Here is a 15,477-nt window from a genome sequence, read left to right on the forward strand (position 1 = left end):
ACGCGCAGCCCGTTCCCCGTGGTCCCTGCGCAGCACTTCTGTGCTGGCTGCTTTGCACGGGGGGCTGGGATGGGGAAGGGGTTTCGCTCAATTTTAATAGCTGGGCTATTTTTATCACACCATCTGGGATTTTTTACCGTAAACTGTTTGAAATCTACAGAAGCTTTGTTAGGGTCTGGGGTGAAAGGGTGCATCTAGATCAGGACCACATCAATTTTCCTCTCGGTTTGGACTCCACTTACCTCCCAAGTAATGACCAGCTCCGACTTGCTCCCTCCACCTCCACTGACGTTAGCTGGGGTCACTTCAGGAACTGGAAAAAAAGATGCAGAAGATGCACGTGGTGACTTTGGAACCAGAAAAGCTCATTGAAATGGAACAGACTTACGCACAACAGGACTCTGCTGGCCTTCCCCTGCCGGGTACCAGAAACGCTATTAGGCAATGACTAATTTGCCATGGCAAACAGCACATTAAAAGTCTGTCAATAATAGTATATTAAAAGTATGTCAGTTAACGTGTGTGTTCAGTCACTAATTGTTTAGTTTAAACATTTATCTTCCATAAAAAAGGCTTTTACTTATTTTTGTCTTTCATATTCTGTTCCATTACAAGCTAAAACAGAACAGAGGAGCCATCTGCCAGGGGTTTCCCATAAGGGAGGCACATATCTCTGCAGCCACCTACGCCTTGCCGTGACCCCTTTCTGCCAGACCAAGAGCCAGGGATGGCACCAAGGAGCATTAAAGCCCTCAAGGCTGGTAGCTTGTGCTGAAATCCCTGGACACAGCAAGTGAAGATCACCGTTCAGCTCTGCCTGCAGCAGCCCGAAGATGCAGTGTGGCTCCAGGAGGCAGTGGTGTCTTTGGGAGAGGGTTGCAGGAGGCAGACCTTCCGTAAGCCCGTGAAATGATCCAACCCATAGGGTGGCCCAGCATGGTTTTTCCAAGGTTGATGGCCCACAGGGATAAGATCCAAGTTACTCTGAGAACCACAGAAGCCCCCAGCACCAAGGGACTGCTGACTCTTCAGCTGTGAAGCTCAAACTCCTGCTCTCAAGGTGCTGTAGCCTGCGCTCCAGAGTTTCCATCACATTGATCATGGGAAACCAGGACTGCTCTCAGAGTTCATCTCTCTCATCTGTGGATGCTGGGCAGTATTTTCAAAAAAACCCTGTCCAAATACCGTTCCTTGGAAAATCATTGCGTTCTGCAGAAGAAGGGGATGAATTATTCTTTCCAGGAGTCATGGAGTGAGCAAAAGAGTCTATCAGGAGCTCCACAACTTCCCCTGCCTGTTCTGTGCATGCAAATAACGTGCCATGAGGGAGGAGAACAATGGGCGCAGAAGGTTCTCCTCAGCTTTCTCCAGTGCAACACATCTGTTAGCACTGACGAGCACTGATTCAACGAGGTTTAACTCAGTCGCCCACCACTACTTACGAGCTTCTTCGGTTCTCCTCTTCTCTGAAGGCCTGCTGGGTTCTCCAATCCCAATCATGTTGGCAGCCACTACTCGAAATTCATACTCGACCCACGGGTTCAGACCCACCACCGTCGCTGTGAACGTCCTGCCATCGATGATGTCTGGGACTAGGAGACAGCTACGGGTCAGCAGTGCAACGAAAACCACTAGAAGTATTAAAGACTGCTGAGAAAGGGTCATCGGAATCTGGTACCCTTAAAAGTGAGGGATTAACATAAATACAAAGCGAGTAAGGATTTATAAACCTTTTCTCATTTTTCTAACATTTTGCTAACTGTTAAGAAGCAAAAGAGGCGGCATTAAAACATTGTGCTTTTAGCACAGAAATTCCTGCTACTAGAGGGTTTCTCCTTAATTACCACTTTTTGAAAACAAAGGGTCAAGAAAACAGGTTCGAAGGGTTTTTATTTTTCTTGTTTTAAAACACACTGTTCCCTCTATTTAACGGTTACTGGAAGAAAACTAACCTCTGATGGAATGAGCAATTACATCAAGTGACTTTTCCCTCTGTCAGGAAAATAATTCTACTTAAAGATAGGCCAGATGACATGGTCTGTCCCTGAGGGATGTCTTTATAGACCACAATTACTGTTGTATATCTCCAGCGCGGCAGCAAAAGATAGGAATTAATCCCGTTTTCCCTTAAACATTCATGAGAAAAATAGTTGAGTAATAGCACTGACTGGACCCTAAATCTTGGGGTTGCCAAACTTGAAACCAGTTAATAAGAGCAGTGCTCTGCAGCCAGTGAAATTACTTTTCACGTCAGGGTGCAGAGCTGCTCCCTTGGGCCCATGCAGGGGTCCCGATGGATGGGTTTTCCATCAGCGAAGCTCTTTGGGGGCCAGGTGATGGACCTACCTGTGCTCACCGCTTGCCATCCCACCGAGAAGGGGGTCCTTGCTTGCACAACGTACATCGTAATAGGGCTGTGGTTGTCTGCTCCTGGCCTCCAGGACAGCTGAGCGGTGGTGTCGGTGATTTCGTCTATTGTCACAGCCTCTGGGGGACCTGGGGGACCTGTTGGAAGAATGGCAGGAGATGGGTGCTTGAGGCTTCGCGGTGACTCGCAGGAGGAGTGCTCTTGGCCTTCTTCCCTAACTCAGGACAGGTTCCTGCAGAGGAGTTCAGCGCAGCTCCAGCTCTGCTTCAGCAGCTTGCGTTGTCTGGATGAGAGTGGGGAGCCGAGGGAGACACAGACCCAGCCATCACCAGCAGCCCCCAGGTCCCTCCCCATGAGCAGCAGTGCTGGAGCCACCCGACAGAGCCAGGATTGGCTCTGCCAGCTCACGTCTGCGGCTTTGGAACTGGCCTAGGGACCAGTATGATTCTTGGATGCACCCAGGCTGGCGGAGAACGAAGGATCTGCCTGTAATCAGCATCGTGTCTGAGTGAAGACCAGTATTTTCTGCTTCAGTGCTGGGTTCCTTTTAACCAGCAAAGCACTGCGGGACACACCAGTTGGAGAGGGGACCTCTCTCCTGTATCGCATGGCCATTACTGCCCGTAGTGGTACCTGAGATGAAGCCTCTCCCCAAAGCAAACTCTCCTCTTGGAATTCACTCTTTGGACTAAAATTTTTCTCATACGACATTCAGAGAGCTGGACATGTTTGAATATCTAAAATACCCTGAAACCTTCCAATATCCTGTCTTTAAAATGAAAATCTCAGCAGGTCTAGCCAGATTTAATTTATCAGAAATTAAAACTTTAAATTGTTTTGCTGGGGGCAGTAGCCACGCAAGGCAGCTATGTTATTCCCAACGTTTCCGAATATACTTCTTCGCAGGGTGCAGGCTACAGTGGGGTGAGAGAGGGAAAAAACTATCGGTTACCCATTTACCAGATATTTTTGGGCTGCTGACAGACACGGGTTTCTGTTCTGATGCCATGAAAAAATCCCATCTGGAACAAGTGGGCTGATCTGCTTGTACTGGTGCCAGGGGCTACTTCTGTGTGCTCTTGTTTGACATTCCCCGACATAAAGAATGGATTTTTATTCTAGTGTCTAATCTCCTATTGTTTTGACATAACTCCAATACTTAAAAAACTGCTAAAAAATATTCTGAAGGCTTTATTTATGCACCAGGTGTTCACCTCCCCCTCCAGTCTCACAGCCCAGGGATATTTCCCAATTTTTACGTAGTTGCTGAGATGGTACAGCACAACTCTCAACGCAGCCATGGGACCACTGGCCTGGGAAGAGATGTCCCCGTTGATGTTTTCAGGGAGCGACAAGATTAGTGTTTTTACCACCATCAAGGGTCACTTTCTTGTGAGAATTTCATGTTCCTCCTGTTTGTTTACAGAGGCAGCACTAAGGAAGTTACCCAACCCAGGCACCCATCAGCAGGCTGTTTTGAAATGGTTGTGCAAAAATATTCATCTGAAATCGTGCTGCAGGGAAAACTCGAGAGCCAGTGGACGAACGGCTGCGTTCTCACGCAGGGGGAACGTGGTGAAAAGCTGAACGCTATCACGAGGATAACAGAAATGCCCAGCTAGAGACAAGGGCACGTTTCTGAATGAAAGTTCAGGGCTAATCTTGCACATTTTACTCTGGCACAGCTTTGATAAAGAGGGAGTTTCTTACTTCTTTTTCATGGTCTCCTCCTTCCACTGGGCTGCCAGAGAACTTACGTTACATGGAACGTGCCAACTATGATTTTGCTGGGGTCTACGAGAACTGAGGGCAGCAGGTACAGAGCAGCACCAAACTTTGCTGTCCTTGAAGCTGATGAGCAGGAAAATATATATCATGTTTATTGTAAGGATCCAGACTTGAGTTAACTAATTGCATCTCTGTTAAAGTCATACTTGCAGATGACCTGTGTATGGTAATGAATAAATCCTTGAAATACCAGGAAAGTTACTAAATCATGTTTATTCTAGAAAAGGAATGATATTGCTGGGCACGAATGCAGTGAATTAGCTGGATACTATTTCTGCTGCACAGTTCATGAAATAAATGAGCTCAGTTGGTGCAAGTTTTGCATTCAGGACACGAACATGTGCTAGTGTGTTTATCTGTGCTGTGTGTCTGTTGTACGAGTACACATATATATGAAAGCAGCTTTATATGCACTGTTTGAAAATGTACTGTGAACCCCAGCGTGTACTTAGAGCTTATTTCTTAGATTAATTACAAGATGCTGGGATCCCAGTGAACATCTCCGAGCCTGGGAATTGTCTTACCAGCGCCGGAAGATAGGGTGAAAAAAAAAAAAAAAAAAAAGAAATTTTACAAGAACAACAACAGTAATAAAATTCAAATACCTCTTACAATCAGGTCTGCAGCAGCTGATAGCTTGTCCACACTTGTTTGCACCATGCAGACGTATTTCCCAGCATGCTTCAGCTGGATGCTTCTGATCATCAAATCACCAGCTGAGTCCTGCTGATAAAGTAGGGAAAAGTGGTTACAATTACTTTTTAATGAGCGCTAAACATCATTATCACATGAAGGACACTGTGACTAATGGATTTACTTTACTCTGGCTGATGAAAACATTAGTAATGCAAGTGGTGGCCTATTAAAATTATGTGAGTCTGCCTCGAAGATAAGAGCTGGGACCATTTCTGAAGCGATGGCTCCAACAAGGGGCAGGGGAGCCTGGTTTGGGGCCGTTGAGCAGTTTCCCCATTAAATGATGTCACAAAGCTTACGGAGGGCAGGTTCGCTCTCTGGATATCCCATTTAGAGCCCCTCTGGTGTTCAGACGCCCGAGTTGTGTTTACATCTATTTCACAAGTGAAAACCAGCCCAGATTATGAGACATCTGCAACAGTTTCAGGGCTTTGTATTATGGCCAGCATGTTGATTGCCCGGCGTTTTTGTGCTGAAGATCACGAGAACAGCACTCTCCGAGGAAATCTTGCATCACCTAACAGCCGTAATTTGTTTTCCAAACGCCAAGTGCATGTCTGATTAACTGTTGAATAGAACTAATTATGTTCCTCTATGTATAGGAAGCTGAAAACTCTCTGAATTTTTCTCCAGACACAAAACATTCATCACATTAGAAATCTCAGGGTAACCTTGTGATTGTGGCCTTCTGACTGAAGAATATTAATAAATTTGGAATTTGAGCTTTGCAGGACAATCAGGCAGAGTCGCTGGGAAAAGCCGTCGCTGCTGCTGTGCGCCCTAGGCATCAATCTTCAAGTGCATCTTTTTAATGATTTTTTTTTTTTTTTAGGGATAACAGCAAGGCTTGTGAATTCTATTTCCTTTTCCTTTCAGCATCAAATTTCACTCCTGACAAATGTAAACACGGACTACCAGTCTGCCTGAAACCCAGCGGAGCACGTGGCTCTGTAAAACCTCCCTTAGAGCAACATGCAAAACCCTTTCCAGTTTTCTGCCTCTGCTGAAAATTTGTTGCGTTTATTTCCTTCTTTTCCTTGCTACCTTCACTCAATAAAAGTGGAAAAAAATTCATAAGGAAGTTAAATCACAACTAAGTTAGAAACTAAACTCCCCGAGTCCTGCCTAATACGCAACAGGCTAAATGAGATGAAATCTCAACTGCGAAGGAAAATGTGATGGTTACAAAGGAAAGCAAACTTTTTACCCGTCTTCCAGACACAGCTTGTGAAATCACTGCTCTTCTAGTAAAAATTATCTGGAAATTACTTCTGTTCAGAAGAACAGCATGAGAAGCTGGGGAAGGTCTGACGGATGTGCTACCTCTTATGTGAACCCCCTCGTGTGACGGCGTCCTACAGAACTGACCCTCTCCGATTCCCAAAGTTCATGCCACAGCAACTTCAGGAAATCTGAAAGGACTAGGAAAGCTGAAACAACCTGCCCTTTACAGCTGAGGTAAAAGCAGAGAAAATCAAGTGGAGAGGGACCATCACGGACACCCTCACCCTGCTGCGGCTCTCCGGTCCTAAACCTTCTTGGAGAGGCAGTAAATGACCCAAGCAGATTTTCAGCCCTACTAGAGGAGTAATTCCTACCTTTGCTACCTTTTCTTCCTCGTACCTGCCACTTGATCATGGTCTTGAACAACAGTGCTGACCAGGGCTGTATTTAATGGTCAGTCTAACCATTTCACACCCAACTTTTCTCGCTACCGGATTTCCACGAACATGACCTTTTCAACCTTCAAATAAACAATTCTTTGGACATTGCAAAAATTTTCCTTGTCAGTGGGTGCTGACTGGGTTTCCCATAAACAATCAACCAACCAACTCGAAGATACCAACGTGACATTGCCAGGAAACGCGCACAGATAACGCTGAAAGGAAACGTCATCTCTGACAGTCGGTGATGCCTGTAACACTTTGCAGGTTCTTTTGTGTAGAGAAAAAAATAGTAATTCTAAGCACGTGGTTACAAGAGAAGGACACAGACACAGGTGTACAAACATGTCAACAAACATTGCTTGAACAAATTGGAGGCTATCCTCTGTTTTCCCACTGTTTTCTGTATAAACACAAAGTTCCGCAATTGTTATATTTTACATTTCTTTTACTCTTACAGCCAGAGAAAAACTATGATAGATTTCTTCCTTTTGGGTAAAAGGAGAAGGCAGTTTTTCATAATGAGAAAGCACATTATAGTGTAGGTCTTCTGACATACAGCCCACTGCAAGGTGAGCAGATTTAAGTCATGTCATGGAGCAGCTCTAACAATTCTACACCAACTAGAATGAAGCAGTATACTGGCAATGTTTATCTTCTCAGTTTACACGACACAAGGTAACATCTCCTGCTATTAATTAACTTAGTCAAATTAATTCCTTCTATTAGTAGCCTTTTTCTGTTATCTGCTTTTATTACCGTGAGGAGATTGCGTTAGCATTAATACTTACCCCTCCGACTCTTTCAAAGTGGTCCCCATCTTTTTCAAAGTCAATCAGGTGTCCGTTAAATGACCAGGTAAACATGATATCTAGCGAGTGATCGTGAGATACCTGACAAGGCAAGACAATGCTTTCTCCAACAGTGACATCCATGCTGAAAGGTGACACCATAACCCGGGTTGGATCTACAAACAACAAAGAAAACAAAACGGGGCAAAAAAGCATTAATCCTGTCCTGCTGAGAAATGGAGAGAGATGTAGAGCTGAAAAAGATCCTAAGCAGTCTACTGCAGCTGCAGCATTGCCATCAGAACTTGAAAAATTTGCAGTGTCCACTTAAGAAGATCCTTAATGCAACAAGTGAACTATTGCATCTTTGATTTAATCCTCCAATACCTTTCTCTTTTCATTAGATTGAAACACCATTAATAAATCCTTCAAAATCCTCTTCTAGCCACCATCCTGGTGAACGAGGAGAAAAGAAAAGGCTGGAAAAGATCTGAAAGGCTTGGTTAAAATTTTTGAAAAAGCTTGTAGATCAGAGGTTATTTTATTTGAACCTTCTTACTTCAAAGATTTGTTTCAGCTATACATCGCTTACCATGGTCATCAAAAATCTATTTTGTTGTTCCTAAATTAAACGCTGCCTTAAGAAAACTCTCTCAGTGTAAAATCTCCAAAACTGGAATGAAGAAAGGTATATTAAAAACATGAGTGACATCTGCTTGGACCTGGAAAGGGAAAGATTAGACTAACATTATTGTTATACGTGATGTTTATTGAAAACTCGGTGTTTGTTTAGAATAGTGGCCACGTTTTCTCTCTGATGGATGGTTTTACATTTTAAATCCAGGTATTTTTCTTTGTGTGAGGAGGGCCCACACAAAGAATAAATATAACTGATGAGTGATACCAACCAAACCTTTCACACTGTGGAAACGAAAACTCTGCCCCAATAAGCCAAGTCATAGAATCATAGTATCATAGAACAGTTTGGGTTGGAAGGGACCTCAAAGACCATCCAGTTCCAACCCCCCTGCCATGGGCAGGGACACCCTCCACTACACCAGGTTGCCCAAAGTCTCATCCAACCTGGCCTTGAACAATTCCAGGGATGGGGCATCTACAACTTCTCTGGGCAGCCTGTTCCACTGCCTCACCAGTAGTAACGTCCTACTAAAGTCCTGTAGTAACGTCAGACAGAGGGGTTGTGGGGTAAGATGTGGGGTAAACCATGGGGTTTTTGAATTCCCTCTGGGTGCACTAACTCCTCTGCCTGATGTGCAGCTGATTTGGGTCAGTTAGTAGGTCAGACTGACTCACGTTTTAGGACCTCTGTGGTCTTACATGAGATGTCACTGACCTGGTGAGCCAGAACTGAGCAAATATTTTGAGGAGGTGAAACAGAAGAAAGGTGAGAAAGGGCACTGTTCTAAACAACATTTGCAAAGGAAAGCCCCAAAACCTGTGGATATCTGTGATGTAGCAAGTTCTGTCTGTTAAATACCAGCAGCAGCACGTATCAGCTTCAGGACTTATCTCTTATTCACGGCTGGAGTTCACATGGATCCTTTGAGTCCCCATCCCTGGATGTGTTTAAGAATAGGGTGGATGAGCTACTTGAGGATATGGTTTAATGGGGATTAGGGATGGTTGGACTCGATGATCTCTAAGGTCTTTTCCAACCTAGAAATCTATGAATCTTTACCACTGGTTTAATTGTCTATTTTTCACTTTAGCCATGCAGTACGAGTGAAATGGTGGCACAGAAAGATGAGCCATGACACATTATGCAGACTTCAGCTCCTCATCTGTGCCCATGAATTCCCTCTGCTTCTGAAGTTAACATTTGTCTTTCATTTCTGTTGACAAAAATGCCGTAATTTTTTTCTACAGGGCCTCAGAGGAAATGAAAAGGAGAAAAAATATTGCTTAACAATGAGACCAAAAGTCTGAAAATCATACAGATAGATATTTTTGCTTATTCCAAAAGTCTGTTCTGCACAGCTGTCATGCTAAAATACTACGAGCATTATTCATTCTCTGGTACATGTCTTAACTACTTCTTCCAGAGACTATTGGCCAACTGCTTAATTCTCTGCTAAAATAATAAGGATACAGATACAAAGATATGTACTGGGCAGAACTACTTACTGAAATTCAGGGAATGCGAAGCTGTTCCTGGGTTTTCAAAGACCTTACCAAAAGCACGGGAGGTGGTGAAAAAGATTTCGTTGCTGACTTGAACAGGCTTCAGATCGAGTCCTCAGGGACTTGGCTGTATTACCTTGTATAAATTTAATTCATCTATGTTCTGGTTTCACTTCTAACAAAACAAGAGTACCTCTTAGCAGAACCACAGGAGATGTTATGAGGCTTAACTAATTAATAAAAGTAAAACATTTTAAATTTCTCAGGAGAAAAGCAGTATAAGTGCAAGTTACTAAAATAACGTTTAATTCTTGCCTAGAATTATGACATTGTTTTTGATTATAACTGATGTATCAGGATTTTACAGTCACTTGGGATTGCTACTACTGGGACTCAAGAAGACCTGGAGCACCCCAAGCTCAGGATGCTACAGAAACGCCCGCACCTGCAGCAGGGCTCAGGCACAGAATCTCTTACAGAAATGCCTTTCAGCATCAGGAGATCATCCTCTGCCCTGCTCAAAGCCCGTATGAAATATTTATGAAGGACACGACTCTGGGATGAAATGGGTGCCTCCCACAAAGCCCTGAGCTCTCCCACAGGAGTCCCGTACGATCCATGTAAGCTGTGGTCCTTAACGAGTGTCAGCACCGAGGTTTTGCCATAGTAACCCTCACCTCCACAGCACTTTCTGCAAGAGATGAGAAGTCCCCACCGTAAATCCGACTCCTCCTGCTGCAACACACGCAGTTTATAAACACATTAAGAATGAAACATGGGTGTTTGCTACAGACCTGCTGTATTCTACCTGCTGTAGACTCATCTATTTATTGTCCACTTGCAGCAAGAGAGGCAGCCCAGGGAGACAGACACTTCGGGAGAGTGAATCTGAACACTCTGTTGCTGTTCTGTCCCCCCAAGTACAGGTTATTTTCCTTAGATGCCTTTGCTTAGTAAGGGCACTATTACCAAAGACAGTTAAAAAATAAATACATTGTGATTTTGGTGATATTTTGAGATGATATTCACCTTTGGAGCGCTCTAGTGCCTTTTGAGATAGTTTCAAAAATAAGGCTGAAAGATTCAGTTGTGGATAAGGGGTAAGAATTGGTATTAGTAGCATCACCCTTAGAGCTGCCTGCAGGTTTCTGAGCCCTCCACAGAGGGAAGCAGCCCCTGGCACTGCCCAGCTCTCCTGCAGAAAGGACAGACAAAAAGCAAGTGAAATTGTCCTGGATCACTTCTGAGAAAGTCTGTCTGGCATTACTGAGAAGTTTTTAGAGAAGGGAGCGAACAGTGTGTGCCAGCGAGAACGCTCTCAGGGGACAAAAAGCCCTCTGTCATCAGGCGGTAAAATAATCTGGTTTTTAGCCTCAAATAGGAAACAGGGAAAAAAAATAACTGCACGGGACATGCAGATATATTCCGTCGGTGTCCTGTGGGCACAGCAAACGTGGCGACAGCAGAGGTGAGCGTGTTTGCGTCCGCCTGGGCTTGGCTTACGGTGTGCCGGGGCGCGCGCTCCGCACACAGCTCCTGCTTGTCTGTAGGTGTCACTGACGGCTCAGCGGAAGGGAAAAGCTCTCAGCCTTCCTTTTGTGCTGGCATTTCCAGGAGCACACTTCTCATGTGGCAGAAAAGGCACTTTTTGGTTCTACGTGCAGTTTTCCTTGCTCACGGAGTGGCTCAGCTTGCAGCTCGGCGCCGGAGCAGCGTGAAAGCTCCCGGGGATGGTCCTCAGCTGGAGCAGACCCCCATGGCCACAGCTCTGGACACTACCTAGCAGGGTACGCTGAGGCCATCCGAGCTTTTCTTACCTGTTTTTGTCCTGTGTTATATCCCTTAGTTTTATTGCTGCAGCGTGTCGCAGAGAATTTGGTGTATTTCTGACCGATGTAATGCATTTCGGTTGTACTACAAGAGATTTTTCTCCGAGTTTTCTTGCTAGCTTTCAGGAGCTGAGTGGCACTTCCCATCTGGAGGAAGGCTGTAATTGCTCCATGTTGTCCCTCATCCCCTGCCAAAGGGAACCCGTCATCAGCTGTTAGTGCTGCCTGTGTTTCACGTCTCATTTCGGGAAGCGGCGATGCATTCCCGAGCTGCAAAACCATCAGGCTGCAGGCACCGCGGGGACGGTCTGAGGGTAACAATTATCCAATCTGAAAAGAAACCATCCCACCCTGATTTTCTATTGATTGGGTGTCCATTAGGAGGGATTACTTGTTTAGGGTAAACAGCTTTGCATCGCTGCGTTCGCTTGCTGTAGCTCACGCAGTGCTGTGTTGTGTCATATTGATCTGGAGGACATGACGCAGCGGGACACGATCGACGGTGGCGCGACATAAGTGACATAAAATGAATCAGAGACTGACACTCAGAGATAACCCTTTTCAAAAAAAAAAAAATAAAAAAAAAAGGTCAGTCCAGAGCACGCGAGTATCTTTTGAACGATGGAAGAGGATCACGGCAAAGCGAGAGGCGATGTCACATTGTGCCCATCAGCAAGATTTCAGCGGACCGGAGGGTTTTTTCCACCTTAGAGGCAGGCAGACCTGTCTGCATTAGATGGCTCCTTGGTGTCCCGTTTCCAAGCGTGCCCCTTTCCAACTTGGCTCAGGTGCAGAGGCTGTGTGCTCCGCTCCGCAGGGGAAGGATTCAGTGATGCTAATAACCACAGTGCCTTTCATTTAAGGCTATCCAAGTGCTTAGTAAACAATGAGATCTGCTTTGCCAGCCCTGGCTGCTGAAGGAATACAGAGTATTTTACTGCAATAAAAGACTGAACTGTAACATGCTCAGGAGATACAGCTCCTGTTGTCGGCCTCAAATCAGTGGAGTTGAGCATCTCAGAGATAGATTCAAAAAAGAGATAATGTCAGCATTTCCAACGCTGGTTTCTGAAACCTGTGCACCTCACATCTAAACGCTTATTTAGACATCTATGTGGAGGTCACAGGAGAATGAAGAGAAGGGAATACTCAGGTTTTGACATATTCATCCAGGGCAAAAAACCTAAAGAAATCAGAACTCCCCTACCCAAAACTTAACGGTGCCTTCAGACTGTTTGTCTTAAAAGGGAAATCTTCCAAAGGCTTATTCCTTCCTTTCTTCTCCCAGCCCTGCCCATTTCACGTCATTCAAGATTCATTTACACTTTGATGCTGCTAGGTTTGGTTAAAGGAAGCTAATGGAAATTTTGTAAAAGCTCCTGCACTGAAGGTCTGCAGCGTATGGCCCTCTCCCCTTTACTCTTCTGCCTAAACAGGAAAAGTCTGTTTTAAACATTCCTGGCTTTGGAGGGGAAACTATTGCAAACGGACACAAATCAGCTACTGAAAACTGCAACGGCTGCTTATGGACAGCAGAAACACGGTCTGGTTCATTAAATGGAAAAATAAAAAAGCGGTGGTGTTTATGCTGAGGGATACATACATTTCCTCCAAGTACAGAAGAAATATTAATATCCCACATATTAACCTCAGAGGACACGTCTGATGATGATGATGGCCAGAGCGGCTGCTGCGGAACGCAGAGAGAAGGAGGTTTATTCTGGGCTGGACAAGAGGAGAGCACCCAGACCAGAGCCATGTCGGCACACGAGGCTCTGCCTCTCTGCGGTGTGTGCTGAGCTAGGAGCGTGCCAGGGCATCTGTTAGCTGTTTAATGAAAGCCAGCGTGGATGACAAGGTAATTTCAGGTTCAAGCATGAATGCTCGAGTGCAAGAGTTTATGTTCAATTACCAGATGCTTCAAACAAGCAGCTAGGACAAAGGCAAGCGATGCTGAGCACACGCGGCTGCATCCAAAGCGAGGGAAAACGGACAGAGTGCTGCTTTTCCTCGGGCTGAATTTCCGTTCACGTTGCTGATATTCCTTATGTGGACCCAGGCAGATAAGCAGTAGTTTCAAGTTTGATTAACCATCTAATTACCTAATCCTCTTAAATAGCCATTAGTGTTAAAATGTTAAAGATTTACCTACATTTTTTACTCATCTGCATAAACCATTTCATGTACAAGATTTTTAAACAGGGTTTTCTGGTAGATAAATGATAACTCGAGTATTTGGGACTCACTTTTTCCTTTTTTGGAATACCAGCACGTTTACTGTTTTCATTTCAGGTTTTATCAGAGGGAGTTAACAAACGCATTGCAGATCAACGTCCTCTATTGCAATGACATTTTACATTATTGTATTGATTTCAAGGCAAATCATGTCTGGAGATAACAAAAATCAATCTTGGAGGTAGAATCATCTGTTTTCTATGAGCAACCAAAGAATCAAAGTCCGATACGTAAATACTCAAAACGTGCTCTAGTGTTTCTTTTTCTTCTATTTGTGAATGAAACATTTATCCAAGGCCATAAAGTCAAAAGCATCTGAGGCTTGATGACTGGCTGAGATTCTGGAAGCTCTTAGTGCTCTGGGCACCATCAGGCACTAGGAGAAACGCTGAAGAGAGGAAAATATGACCCAGAATTAGAGATTAATAACTGGTGAACAACTAAACACATAGTATGAATTAGCACAGCAAACTACAGCTGGCTTAATAGATTGCTCGAGTACTTTATGGGGCATGGCCAGAATTAAGATTAAAAAGAAACGGGGAAAGGCCAAGTATTTACAATATTTCACCTTTACAATATCACACACTTAAGCTGTGATGTCACATACATGCTTTCAGGAAGAGGCATGTGGCTTTTTCTTATGCCAACATAACTCTTCTGTTTCATATGATCAGCTATTACACACGTGCTCTCTCCAGACAAGTAACTGATTTATGAGCACATTTCTTAACAGAAAATTCTGCAGCACTTACAGTATCCTCTGGTGTGTACTGTGGTGGTTCAGCCTAATACAATGTGATCTTATTAAAAGCGAAAGGGACACTGTCAGTTTAGAAAAGGGAATTTAGGCTTGGGACTAAAGTCACTTTTCTGATTTTAGAAATATACGTGGCTAGAGGTCTAGATCCTTCCACGTCATCAGGCAGCATCGATCTTTGGCAATGAAGGCAGTGATACACGGCCATGTATTTAACGGGGATTAAGGAAAGGAGGGGTGGAACACTTGACCTTTCTGGAGGAGCAAATACTCTGATTCAGCAATACACTCGGTTGAGCTGGGCATTTCGGACATGCTAAAACTGCTTTCCTAAAGAGGATCCTTATCTTGCAGTTTACGTGGCTTAAATCTTGCCATATCAGACCCACAGCAGTGTGGGGACATGCAATTATTTTTAGATAGGTGCTTCAGCACATCGTGTGAGCCCCTTAGGCAGCTTCTGTTTTCTGTTAGCATGGGTAAGGGGTTTTTTAAGAGGAGAGTTTGGATGTTGTTCCTTGCTACTACACTGCTAAGTAACCTGTCCATCTACCTGCTGAAGATCCACTTCCAAGAATGGCAGTTTGCTTCTCAGCTTCATTCAGTGGAGGTACAAGTTATTAACATATTTCTTAAACTGATGGTGAAAAAGAGCTTCCCACAGATGGAAAAGAGTCTGAACTTGATGTAAGAGTCTCCCTCCCAGGGATTAATGCCTCCCACCTCCCAGACAGGGACCAGGCAGTCAATCAAGGGATTGCATTTCTGCATACTCAAATACACATTCTTTGTGTGGCTGAATAATAAATGAAGGTTAATTTAAATCTGAAAACACATTAAGAATGGAATTGCATCAAAGGATACTGGGGACGGATGTGCCATAACAGCAAATTCAAAGACAAAATATATGAAAATACATCCACTCCACTGAGAGTGTTACTTAAATAACAAGAGGGCACAATACTTCATTTTAACCCCCATTTTACCTACTGCAATGCAATCTTATCAAATCAAGCTCTCTCCATACAATTGTGACAAAGAAAATCATATGTAATGGGGTCTGGAAATGACAATCAAATCTGTCACTCACAGAAACACGTACTTGCTCTTTATAGCAGCATGCAACAGTGCCTGATTACACTACCAAACCCAAACATGCCTTTCTCTACCTCTTCACATTTCAGACAAAAATAAAAGCCACTCC

At 44.2% G+C, this 15,477-nt stretch overlaps 1 protein-coding gene across 1 annotated transcript in view; it reads right to left on the reverse strand.

Annotated features, from left to right (window-relative positions):
* Positions 1–15,477, reverse strand: part of CNTN4 (contactin 4) — a 116,997-nt gene that overhangs the window by 6,698 nt on the left and 94,822 nt on the right. Inside the window, exons 11-15 of the mRNA XM_086619332.1 lie at positions 7,308–7,483; positions 4,762–4,879; positions 2,347–2,505; positions 1,443–1,592; positions 243–313 (exon numbers count right to left, since the gene is read on the reverse strand). Coding sequence (XP_086475458.1) covers positions 243–313; positions 1,443–1,592; positions 2,347–2,505; positions 4,762–4,879; positions 7,308–7,483 — 674 coding nt within the window. The remainder of the gene's footprint in view (positions 1–242; positions 314–1,442; positions 1,593–2,346; positions 2,506–4,761; positions 4,880–7,307; positions 7,484–15,477) is intronic.

This window comes from Tauraco erythrolophus, chromosome 12 (genome assembly GCF_009769465.1).
Source record: "Tauraco erythrolophus isolate bTauEry1 chromosome 12, bTauEry1.pri, whole genome shotgun sequence".
NCBI lineage: Eukaryota > Metazoa > Chordata > Aves > Musophagiformes > Musophagidae > Tauraco > Tauraco erythrolophus.